Source organism: Mus pahari, chromosome 23, assembly GCF_900095145.1.
Source record: "Mus pahari chromosome 23, PAHARI_EIJ_v1.1, whole genome shotgun sequence".
Lineage (NCBI taxonomy): Eukaryota > Metazoa > Chordata > Mammalia > Rodentia > Muridae > Mus > Mus pahari.
This window is the reverse complement of record NC_034612.1, coordinates 39,533,995-39,546,859: the sequence shown is the minus strand read 5'-3', so window position 1 is coordinate 39,546,859 and position 12,865 is coordinate 39,533,995. Positions and strand designations below refer to the sequence as shown.

Here is a 12,865-nt window from a genome sequence, read left to right as displayed (position 1 = left end):
CACACACACACACACACACACACACACACAAACACACACATACACATACCAGTTAATTTTAATAATGCCTTGACGAGCTTAACAACTGGACATGCCTAATCCTTCCTGCTAGTAGCAACCACTCCCCTCTGGTACTCCTTAGTCAACATCTTTTAAAATCTAGATTTCATCTTTGCCACCCCAAGCCCAATCGGGGAAGTGGCCTGTGTGGACACTTACCTTGATTCTCACATGTCAGCAGGCCTTTAGGTCTGGTCTTTCTTCTTCCCCACCATGTCGATCTCTGCCTCCTTCCTCACTCACCAATTCTTACCTCAATCTACCTGCCCAGCCATTGACTGTTGGCATCTTTATTTCCCAGTCAAAAATCAATTTGGGGCAGTGACCTGCAGTCTTACAAGCAAACGTGGGAATTCCCATGGAATTTGGGAATCCATTAAATCAAGTCCCCAACACTTCCCTATATTATCAGTCTGAGCAGAGGAAGGAAGAAAAAATGGAGAAATGTTGAACACTGGAATTGAGTTAAACGGTTGTTACCAGTTAATGTGAAAACCCTAAAGAGCTGTGTTTAAACATGCAACCCTACACTCAGAAACACAAAACGTGAAGCACTTATAACTAACTACCTTCAGGGAAAAAAAAACAACCCTTAGTTTTCTCTTCTATAACATCAGAATATGTACCTCATAGGGAGGCTCGCTTTGCATCCTACTGAATAGCACATTATTCCTCTATCCTAGGAAAGTTATTAACTATGGGAACAGAAACGATTCAGGAGCTAAAAGCATGACCTCTTCTTCGTGCAGAGGACCTGGATTGGGTTCCCAGCACCCACATCAGGTGACTGACAACTTCCTGCAACCCCAGCTCTGGGGAATCTAACGCCCTCTTCTGGCCCCTGAAGATACTGCACCCATGTACACAAATACTGGACACACACACACACACACACACAATTTAAAATAAAATTTAAGGGCTGGAGAGATGGTTCAGAGGTTAAGAGGTTGCTTTTCCAGAGGACCAGGGTTCTATTCCCCGCATCCATGTGGCAGCTTATGCCTATCTGTAACTGCAGTTCCAGAGGATCCAATGCCCTCTTTGGTCTCCAAGGGCACTAGGCATGCATACACACACACACACATGCACACACACACACACACATGTGCGCGCACACACACACACACGTGTAAAATAAATTGATAAAACTTTTAAATCTCTTTTAAAACAAGAATTGTCAGCTGGGCATGGTGGTGCACGCTTTTAATCCCAATACTCAGGAGGTAGAGGCAGGTGGATCTCTGTGAGTTTGAGGCCAGCCTGGTCTACAAAGCAAGTCCAGGACATCCAGGGCAAAGCAGAACCAAATGCAGATTTTATGTATATACCTACCCTTTGAGATGCCCTTCTTGGTCTGCACGTTAATGAAGAATACCATGGGTTTGCTCAGTATCGTCTCCCTGTAGTCTTTATAATCACAGTAGTTGGTCAGTTCCACGTATCTACGAAAAAGCAGAAATAGCTGGAGACGTGGCATCCACTCCCGTGTGAGGCAGGGGATCTACTGACTGGACACGCACCTGCCTCAGCCGTGGCCTTTGAGGGATGTTTCCTAAAATGCATCCTAATAGAGGGGACTGCATTTTATATGGAAGGGAACTGCCTTCTGGACGCTGCTGATTGGTTGAGGGGTCTATGGCCTCTGGGATGCCTTGGTATCAATGGGTGGCTTAGAGGGACGCCTTTACCAGAGGAGCCCAGGGTCATATATCATGTGGGCAAAAGAGTTCATCTGAAGGTATCAGAATCCTGAGTCCCCCTGGATCAATAGTGAACAACACTCCCCTTCCGCCTCTGTCTGTCTGTCTGTCTGTCTGTCTGTCTGTCTGTCTGTCTCTCTCTCTCTCTCTCTCTCTCTCTCGTGCACTCTCCCATGCTCTCCTGGGCTCTATTCTTTGTGTCTCTCTGTCTTTCTGCTCTCTCTGTCTCTGTCTCCGTCTTTGTCTCTGTCTCTTTCTGTCTCTCTGTATCTCTCTGTGTCTCTGTCTCTCTGTGTTTGTCTATCTACCATAAATACCTCCCCCTTAATTTTAAAAATAAAACAAAGAACAAAATTGAAAAGGTAGAACTCACTGAATCTTCTCTTGTGGATCCATCTTGTCTAATAGGTCTGGAATTTTCTATCTCCTCCCCATTTCCCCATTCTAATCCCAAAATAAGCACCCCTCCCGCGTGGGTCACACCATTCATCATTATTCCCACAAACTATTACTAATTCACATTTCCTCAATTCTCAGTTCGTACAACTGAGAGAACGACAAACTGCTAATGGATTTCTGCCCATATCCTGGTTAAATTTACCTCCCTTGGTTTTCCTCTACTATTCTACCCTAGAAAGGTTTCTCCAAATCCTGACTCTCAGCCTGGCCAGTTAGCTTTCTCTCCAGTGCCCTCTGATTTTTCCAAAGAGCCTCCATATGCCTCCACGCGGTTAATAGAAAGATCCAAATGCAAACCGGGTTCCTTCAAGGGCAAGGGGTCTGAATGAGCACGGCCCCTGTAGAATCATGTGCTTGAATGCCTGGTCCCTACTTGGTGGGATTGTTAGCGAAGAATTAAGAATTGTGTGGTCTTGTTGGAAGATGTATGTCTCTGAGGGCAGGTTTTTAAAAGCCAATGTCAAGGACCAATCTCTCTCTCTCTCTCTCTCTCTCTCTCTCTCTCTCTCTCTCTCTCTCTCCTTCCTTCACCCCACGATATATAGCTCTCAGCTACTGCTCCAGCGCCATGCCTGTCTGCTTCCCACCATGATGCTGATAATGGACTAAACTTCTGAAACTCCATGCAAGCCCCCAACTAAATGCTTTCTTTTACAGAAGTTGCCTTGGTCACAGTGTCTCTTCACAGCCATAGAACGGTGGCCAAGACAAAGGAGATGGTTCATTTCCTAGCTGTCCCACCCTCAGGGTCGGTGTGGGTGTGGGCAGTCTGAATGCTACCCAGCACTTGAAGGACACCTTGGCCATGATCCTTCTTAAATTTGGGGTTGGTTCTGAGTGGGCCCAGGTGAAGCATCTGTGGGGAGCAAATGGGCCAGCTGAGCTGCAGCAGGGGCTGCCTTTTGCTACACTGGACAGACTGTACGATGTGACTCCCCTGCCTCTGATGAGTCAGAGGTCACTTAAAGGGCCATCCAACCCCGGGGGAATGACAACACTGCACATCTGAAAGTTTTGACAGCATCATTTATAGAAGAGAAATATTCCATAGATCTACTGTGGCCACAGATAAGAACCACAGGGGTTCTTTATCCATCCAGAAGACGCTGAAATAATTGAATGGCACCACATCTGTAAACATCTGTACACTGGACAGTGATGCTAACATGCTAGAAAGCTAAATGATGGCAAAAGCATAGCAAACATCTACAGCCAGGATACTCAGGACAAGAGGATGTGGCACGTGCTGGCTCCCACCGGAAGGAGCATGATGAGAGATCACAGCCTCTGGATCTCAGTGGTGCACTGTTTAAAATGTACAATTTACTAAAGTTTGGAGCTTTCAGTTTAGCATTTTGGCCAACATTAACCACAGTTAACTTAAATGAAGGGAAGCCAGACTGAATGAAAGACCAGATTCTAATTTATTAATTCTTCTGTTCCCAGTTACTCTCCCTTTGTCAAACACCTCAAAATCCCAATGAGATAAGTAAGTGTGGGTGCCTATTTGAAATTTATTATTATAAAAATTTGAACACAAAACTCAATTCAAAAAGATCAGAGGTCTCTTCATGATGTCTTTACTTCAGGGTGTCTTACTAGACGACACCAGGGACCAGTTATTCTGGATAGTAATGAAAATATCACCTCTCTGCACCTAATACTTAGCTGTACTTGCTAAAGTTATCGTAGGGGATGGTAAAATGTAAACGACTTTAAGGTTACTTTTATGTAGCAAGCCCTTTAACTCCCAGTCCTTCATACTACCATGTCCCCCAATTGACTTTCAGGCGCTAACATTCTAAGCCTGGCCCCAGAATAGGGATCTAAGGACAGGACAATGTCAGAGAAGGCAATATTTCAAAATAAGATATAATTCACGTCTAAGCTCAGTGATGTGTGAACTCCATCTCAGAACCAAAGCGCACTGAGACTCTGAGCCACAGCTGACCTTGAACCTGGGTCAAATCTCTCTGTGACCCTCTGAGAGGTAGATTTTTGATAATACAAAGATGAGGAGGAAAATACCTTTGCCACCCAGAGCTACATGGTGCATTAGAGAGCCAGATAAAACACATAGATATCAACGTGCATCAGAAGAGAGAAGTTCTTCTTGCTTAGGGTGTGGTCCCTGGACCAATCGCATCGGCATGCCGCGTCCAAATACAGAATTCAAGCCCCTGGCCAGTTTCATCCAACCAGATCTGTGTTTTATCAAGGACCCCAGAAACTTGCATGTTAACCTGTCAACAGTTTGAGAAACACCCATGTGTTAAAGTAACTTATATTCTCCTGCAGTAATTGTCATCTCTGAGGCTCACTGCCTCTGTCTGCTAACTTAGGTGTAGTCCTGGCATCGTCTCACCTCCGTACAATCTTATCCAGGCCTGGAATGCCTTCAGCTTCTGAGACTTACTGCTGAATAAGCTCGCCCTTTCTAGGGCTTTCTGAATTCTGGCTGGCTGGTTCAACTCAGCTGTTCTGGTTCAAACTCATCTCCAAGCTGACTGGTTCAATCCGGCTTCTCTCTCAGCCTCTGACTTAGTCTGTCTTCACCTGTGACTGGCTTGTTCTCTCTTCAACCTGTCTCTGTAAAACTCTCCTGGTAAAACTCTCTCTCTCTCTCTCTCTCTCTCTCTCTCTCTCTCTCTCTCTCTCTCTGCACTGCCCCTCAAGTAGCTTCCCTCCCCTCTCTCTTCTTGTGAGAGTTGGGTGTTTCCTATTCTTATTCTGCCAAATCTTTCTCCATATTCATAGATTCAAGCTCCACTGTTTTACATCTCGAGTACCTAAATCAAGGAGAACAAGGACCAGGAACTAGTTACCTACTGAGGCGAGGCAGGTATGGGTAAGAGAGTGTTCTGTCACACCAAACACACACAGGGAGGTTGGCGAGGAGTGAGAGGGCTGCAGTAGTTGGCAAGGGTGATGCAGGATGGGAGGCAGGACATCAGAAGGCAGGCAGTCATTCAACAGTGGTCAGGTGTGCGGAGACTAGCAAGCAAGCAGAGTGTGGCTTAAAATCAGAGCGAGGCTCTGGCACAGAGCCAGGAAAGGAGCGCCTGGACTGTGATCTCTCAGGCGATTTGACTTTGCCACACTCATTTCCATCACCAGGAAAGGAGGCTAGCAGCTTCCCACAAGAGGGTGGCTGGATCATTTGATCCAGTATTTACGGTACAAAGCGGGCTTGTGGGGCTACTAAGTAACAATGCCAAGACTAGAACCTGACAAGGGTCAATACCTGCTATGACTTGTTTCTCCCGGATTTCATCATCAATTTAAATTCTGATATAGCGATGTTCTAAGTAGGTTTTATTTTTAATTATGGGTGCATGTGTTTCTGGGGGTGAGTTTGTGCATGTGCGGGCAGTACCCACTGAGGCCAGAAGGGGGTGCCAGATACCCCCCCCCCCCCCAGCTGGCGTTTACAGCCACTTGATTTAGATGGCTGGGAATAAAACTGCAGTCCTCGCTAAGCCATCCCCATTTTGTCTTTATTTTATATGGCGATTATTATCCTCATGCCATTATTATTCTCAGCCATGGAAACTGAGTTATACAGAAGGTAAGGAAATGTCCCAGTGTTGTTCCACTGACACAGCACAAAGCTGGCCACTCAGGCTCACATCCACGTCCTCTGGGCTGGCTCCCACCCAGATCACAGTTCAGTGTGTCCCGGAGAAGGGTTCTGCACACGTAGGTTGTAGGTCTGAGACAGGAGGAAGAGGAGGGCTCTCAAGACAGAGCCCAAGCTAGCAGAGCAGAGATTTGCAAGCTGCCCCTGGGAGTGGCAACCCTGTGGGAGCTGGCAAACAGCCGGGCACTCCTCACTGTAGAGTGGTGATGAGGCTTGGACAGCGCAGGCCTTTACCCATAATTCCCAAGCATCCTACCCGCCAGGGGCCCCTGGGGAGGGGAGGGCTCTTGCTTATCTCCTGGCTAGTCGGCTGTAGATAGGAGTAGATTCTATCTTTTTTTCCTTTAAAATCTCTGCACTTTTTAAAGGCTGCTTTATATTCAATGTAAACGATGGATAGAAACCCAGCTTTTTATTTGGGGCTCCTGGACCTGTGAGAAGCTGCCACCGGCCACTTGAAGGCAGAGCCACTTCCTGTTTGAGGCGGTTTTCCTGAAAACACAGGCATAGTCAGACAACGCTCCTTAGAAACCCCAGCTCAACTGAATCCCGGGTCTTTGTAGGTTCATTACTAATCCTCATTTCCCCATCATAAAATAATAAACAACAATGGTGCCCCCGTTGTTACATTTCACAAGATGACACCGGCAAAATACTTTGCACCCTTCAGGGGAGTCACGTGAATATTAGCAGCCACCCTTTCTGTTTTATTTTAGATCACCCTGGAGCCTCTTTCACAGCAGGGAGCAGTGCACGGGCAGAATTCAAGGTCATATTTGCCAGACATTGTCACTGCGTGTCAGTCTTAGGCTGCATCCTAGGGGGAAGACAGGTGGTATATATGTGAATGAGAATGCGTGTACATGTGCACATGTGTGCGTATGTGTGCGCACATGCGTGTGTGATAGTCAATGTGGGTTGGCCTTTCGAGTCATTTAATAACCACTGATGTGTTCTTAAAAAAATGGTGATGGTAATTCAGTGGAAGAGGGTGCACTGATGAGCCCATGCCAAAGTGTCCCTTGGTAGAGGGGTGTGGGGGAGAAGCCAGCAGCAGGGGATACATGGGGAAGACAGAATAGGTCTGGGGAGAGAGAGAGAGAGAGAGAGAGAGAGAGAGAGAGAGAGAGAGAGAGAAGAAACCAGCAGAGGACGGGGGACAGGTGGGAAAGACAGAGAATAGGTAGAGAGGGAGGAAATAGGTAGAGAGATGATAGAGTTCTTTTTATACACTGATACCTGCATGTTGCTAGGTAACTGTTGGGCAGAGCCTAGAGGAAATGCTAGCAACCACTTTATGTGGGTAGTGTCCTAAGCAGGCTTTAGATATGACATGGACAGAAATCTTGAACTTAAAAGTAAAATGATGATGATGACGATGGTGGTGGTGGTGACGACAATGGTTCGTTCATTAACTCTACAGATTAAGACAAGTATTTCAAGAGCAGATTTTTAGAGGACCTTTATGGCCATCACTAAACAATCAGGAAGAACTTGGCTTCTGTAGTTTATATTTAGTTAGTGTTGTGTTTAGAAGTTTAAGTATTGGAAAAAGAACAGAGAAAGGAGGACAGATACCCTTAATGAGGGACTCATTTGAAAGTCAAGGGCAGTGGCTCTCAGCATTTGGGGTTCCTTGGGAAAGGACCCAGGAAGGGAATAGAACACACTTGAGACCCTGCATCTTGACTACACTATGGACTTATTCCACTCCCAAAATTCACATCACAGGAGACAAAACCTAATAATTAATGCAACAAGGATTCTTGTCCACACATCTCTGGTGCAGGGATACGGAGAATACATCCACATCTCTGGGAAGTCAATACACAGTCCTCAAAAGCCCGGTGCTCCAAAGATCCTGCACCAGCCTTTTGCAATCCCTAACCTTCCTGGCAGCCACTTTTGCATAGATGCCATCCCACAGCTAAGGCGGGAATGCAGTGGTTTCAGAAAAAGATGAAATTCACCAGGGTCCATCACCTCTAGGCTCTGACTTGTGACAAATGTGGAGCTTGTACTGTGGACAAGCAGACACTGCAGATGCCTGACATGGTGGAGCCAGGCTGCTCCTCCACACCAATGCCTAGGTTTGGGGCACTCCAGCTGGAGCACTATGCCAAGGACGTACAAAATCGGCGCCTCCTACGGTACAGCAGCAATAATGTCAGACTGGAGGCAAGGATGGATGGGTGGATGCATGGATGGGTGGATGGATGGATGGACAGATGGACGGATGGATGGATGAATGGATGGATGGATGGATGGGTGGGTGGATGGGTGGGTAGGTGGATGGATGGATGGATGGATGGATGGATGGATGGATGGATGGATAGATGGGTGGATGGATGGATGGGTGGATGGGTAGGTGGATGGATGGACAGATGGATGGATAGATGGACAGACAGACAGATAAGACAGCTGTGATACATATTTTGACAGAAGCAGTGTACGCTATAGAGACAGACAAACAGGAAATAGCTCAGAAACCTTGAATCCACTTGGTCTGAAATATGCCCACTTCCTCTTCTAATATTGCACTCTCACTTGAGATTCTCACTTGCAAACTATGCACACACACAAGAACAATGCACCCAGCAACCTGTTCTGGCCTAGGATACCCACGTGCATGGAGCTGCTTGCACACACACACACACACTTGGAACAGAAAAATGTCCAACCCCCCATTTAATGACCTTCAAACAAATTCTATTCAACTATACACCAGTCAGGTCAATCAGGAAGGTAAGGGCGAGAACAATCCAGCCTGAACTTGTCTTGGGTACATTCACAATAAGGCAAATTGTGAGGATGCTCTGATGTCCACCTTATGCCCGTGCACTATCAACAGAGTTGGAATGATTAAAATCAGACTCTACAAGGAAAGGGTGTATGCAGTGAGTAACAGCTTACATAATCCAAGCCGATCAAATAAAACAGACCCACCCAAAGTATGAACCTTTCCCCCGCAGTTCCTCCTTCCTTTCAACCATATAAAGAAGCCCAAGCCTTCGCTCAAGTGTCCCACTGTCACTCTTAACAGTAGATTCCTGTCCAATTTGTACTATTGTTTGCCTTGAGTAAAATTATCCTGGGGCTGGAGAGATGGCTCATCACAACCATCTGTAACTCCAGCTCCAGGGGACCTGATGTCTCCGGCGGCTGCCTGCATCTGTACTCACATGTGCACACACCCACATCGAGATACACATACCTACACACAACTAAAAATGTAATAAAAAAATGAATCTTCAAAAAACAATAGAGCTTTGCTACTTTGAAACCATTCATATATATGTATGTATGTATCTATATCTATACCTATATCTATACTTATATCTATACCTATATCTTTTTTTTTCTATACCTATATCTTTATCTATATATAAAATTCCAAGAATCTGGAGACATCAAATCAGACCTGTGCCTGGTAATGCTATCTCCAGAGTCAAATGCCACTGGATCCTTCCATCTTGCAGAACAGAGCAGAAGGCTCTCAATGTGGCTAAGTTCCGAGCGCTTCCATATCCTAGCTGCTGCACGTACCCCAGTCCTCCGCCTAGAAAGCACTCTCTGGTCAGACTCGGCTTCCTCCCAGCCACTCTTCAGCCTGCCCACACAGTGATCAAAGCTGCCTCCTACAATGGCATGCCCCCTACAAGAAGACATGCTGCTACTTCCACTGTTCAAGTCTTTCTCGGTGGAGCCTTTGCATCTCCGGGATATGAATGCCCTCACGTGATGGTGTGCGTGTCACCCAGTCTTATGACTACACTCTAACTTGCCCAGGAACTGCTGCTGGTTTTCATTTACTTACATAAAGATGATCTAAGAAAAAAATTAATGACAAGCCTCAAATCTATTCTAAAATTTCCAGTATCATACACTAAGATTGGGGGCTCTGATTCTATCAAACACCTTTTCAGCTCACTGGGGAACACTGTAATCATCCTGAGGGAGGGAGGGAAGGAGGGAGGGAGGGAGGGAGGGAGGGAGACCCTCCACCAATGCAGACATGCCCTTCTTACTCATTTCAAATGGGTCCTCTCACTGAACCAGGAGCTTGTCAGTTTAGGGACCAGCTGGAGGCCAGCAAGCCCCCTTGATTGTCCTGCCCCTAGTACAGAGAGAGACATTTTTGCCAGGGAGCTAGGAATCCAAACTCTAGTCCTCTCACTTTGGGCACTGAACCTTCGCCCCAACCCCAATCTGGTTTCTACTCTAGCTCTTTCCACTGCCCCCCTCTTACAAATTAGCATTTTTATTTCCCTTCCATAGAGATGGGAAAATTCTCAGTAAGGAATATTTTCTTGGACATTCAAAACTCATACTGCGTCTCTAGTGTCCTATCTGTATGCAGTTGGAAGAATGCACTGGCACTGTCTAGCCTTTTGACTCCACCCTAGCCCAGTGATAAAAATACATCATATCTTCACATCTGGCCGACTGCGGGTCGCTCAGACTCCAGACCCACTTGGTTCTGGGGCACTGAGCACCCGACTGTACATGGATGAGAGCCGTGTACCCTTTTCCTTCAGGATGACCCGGCCAATCCAGTATGGATGGCCCTCCCTTGTGCCGCTGAGATCAAAGTTGGCTTCCACATCCTTGCCAGCTTCAAGCTAACCAATGAGTGTTGGAGTCCCCTTGGCCACGACAGTTCCTGGGGACCAGTTCCGGGGTCTCACAGTTCTCTGCAGAAAACCAGGAAGCTCCCTTTGCCCTTATTTTTGCCCAAGCTGTCTATTCACCTAAGAGCCAACATGGCTCCAGTCTGGGCTTCTGGGGGCTTTTTTCTTCTTCGCTATAGTTGTTTGGTTTAAGACACACCGAGAGAGCAATTACTCCGGGAAAATGAACTATCTGCATGCTTCAGCCGCATAAAGTTATTCATGCCCATAACTAAAGCTCGGTGCGAGGATCTGCATCCAAGACATCCGGGAGGGTTGTGCCTGCACACTGAGCTCATCGACCTAGTTTAAAGGCAGAATGGAAAAAACTTGCCACCAGCTAGGGCTTGTTGGGTGGGGCTGAGTGTGCGTCCCATCTGGTCCTCCCTACATTCTCAGCAAAACGCCCTAGTTACCTGCTTGGGGGCGGGGGGGGGAGGGAGGAGGGTTCGGGCTGGTAGGTGGCAGGTAGGTTAGCCAGTTTCCATCTCCAGTCCCCAGTCTCGCGGAGACAGGGCAGCAGCCAGGTAGAGGATTTGCTCCAGGCTAGAGCGCATGGCGTGGCCACTTACCTCTTGATGTAGCTGCTGAGGCGGTAGAGCTGCCCGTCGAGGCGCACTAGGCCGTCCCCGAAGACATTGAAGCCCCCTCTCGCGGCCCCGGGTTCCCCGGGTCCGGGCACCAGGAGTTGCTCACCGCGCAGCTGGAAGGCACCAGGCTGTAGGCGGAGCAGCTGCGACAGGGGAAGGAGGGCCAGCTCGCAGTCGCAAGTCCACAGGCTGCGCAGCTCCCCGGACGAAATGGAGGTCAGGCTGGGTCTGGCCACAGGCTCGCACGCTGCAGTGGCCATACTCAGGCTGTGGCTCTGTCCCCTTCCTACCCTGAGGGTTCGCCAAAGGATTAAATCTGTGGTCTGTCCCGGACTGCCTTGGGTTGCGTGCAGTAGTAGCTCGGGAGCCCTCTTGTCACCTTGAAGGTTGCCCACCGTCGTGGAACGCTGCAGGCAGGACACTGAGAAAGCGGTCCCCGCGCTGCGCAGCCCCTTTTATCAGGCACCAGGCACGCCCCTCCGGCCCCCAGGCAGGACCCCAGCTGCTCCTCCACTCCGGCAGAGCAATCAGTGTTTCATAACTTGGCATGCTCCCACCTCTCCTGCTCACAGCCAAGACTAACTTAGTCATCCCACTCGGGTCAGACACTCAGCCCCCGCGCGGGGCCCTCCCTGCCTGGTCCACACTGCCTGGTGCAGCATCCTTTCCACGACAGATGCCCAGGCCTGGCTCCGTGCCCATTAATCCCTCAGGTACCACACAGCATTCCTGCCCACTTCCCCACCTGGGGCCCAGGGGCTGTCAGCTCAGGCTGGGAGGAGCTGCATTCCTATCTGCATCCCCCATTCCATGCCCCATCTGTCTGTAGCTCCCTCCGCCTCCACCTAGATGACCCAGCTTTTCCTTCTCTCAGCATTTCCTGGAGCGGATTCCCACCCAGCATCCTTCCATCAAGGCCTGCCACTTTCCCACAAGGCTTTCCTGCATCCCCTGTGCACTCCAAACCCTGAACCTCTTGCTTTCGCTGCCCGGTGGCCCCTTGACAGCTTTGTGCCTGGATTCAAGCTGGAAGTCCCCTAGCAGGCCTTCCCAGCCCTAGTCCCAGAATCTGCTAATTTGCTCAGTTTATAAATATTTGAGTGCTCTAGCTACGTGCTCACACGTCTCCCGAGGGATGAAAGGACTATTCCTTTCCATTTAATTAAATGCCTATTTCCAGACTAGCTAATAGAAGATGAAGAATAAGCTAAATCCTGCGAATGTGGGTGGATAACCACAACCCCTGCTATCATCCAACTTGTGATCTAACAGAGGAGCAGGCGCGTTTTCCAGCAATTACATTGACTGAGTCTCTGCTCTCCGTAAACCTGCATGAGACTCCAGTCAGCGCTGAGAAGTAAAATTTAGAGTCTATCTTCAATTTGTCTCTGAAAGCCTCCATAGCACTTGGGTTTAATTGAGTCAAACAGAAGCATTTCTGCTACATTTCACTTTTGCCATTACTTTTTAAAGGTTTTAAGTTTTTGTTTGTGTGTGTGTGTGTGTTTGCATGTATGTATGCACACCTCATAACCACGGAACCATCTCTCCAGAACCCCCCCCCCTCACCCCAGTATTGTAGAATTTTTATTCTGCTTGCTTCATTTGATGGTAAAAGCAGGTTGTGTTTCAAATGGCATTGTCTTGGTAAACTGTTTCAAACCACTATGTTATTTTCCATCAAAGGAATGCACTCTTCTTTGTCTAGACTTTTCTTTACTGCAACATTAAAATCACTTTGTTTTT

General features: G+C 47.8%; 1 protein-coding gene across 2 annotated transcripts in view; it reads right to left on the bottom strand.

The window, feature by feature from the left end:
- The window catches only part of Medag (mesenteric estrogen dependent adipogenesis), a 19,776-nt gene extending 8,053 nt beyond the window's left edge, over positions 1-11,723 (bottom strand). Inside the window, exons 1-2 of one of the 2 annotated variants that reach the window (XM_021187005.2) lie at positions 11,102-11,723; positions 1,393-1,502 (exon numbers count right to left, since the gene is read on the bottom strand). In XM_021187005.2, coding sequence (XP_021042664.1) covers positions 1,393-1,502; positions 11,102-11,379 — 388 coding nt within the window. In that variant the 5' untranslated portion in view covers positions 11,380-11,723. Of the gene's footprint in view, positions 1-1,392; positions 1,503-9,405; positions 9,643-11,101 lie in introns of those variants that run through there. The other variant, XM_029533944.1, reaches the window with a different exon arrangement.
- Positions 11,724-12,865: the final 1,142 nt, after the last annotated feature.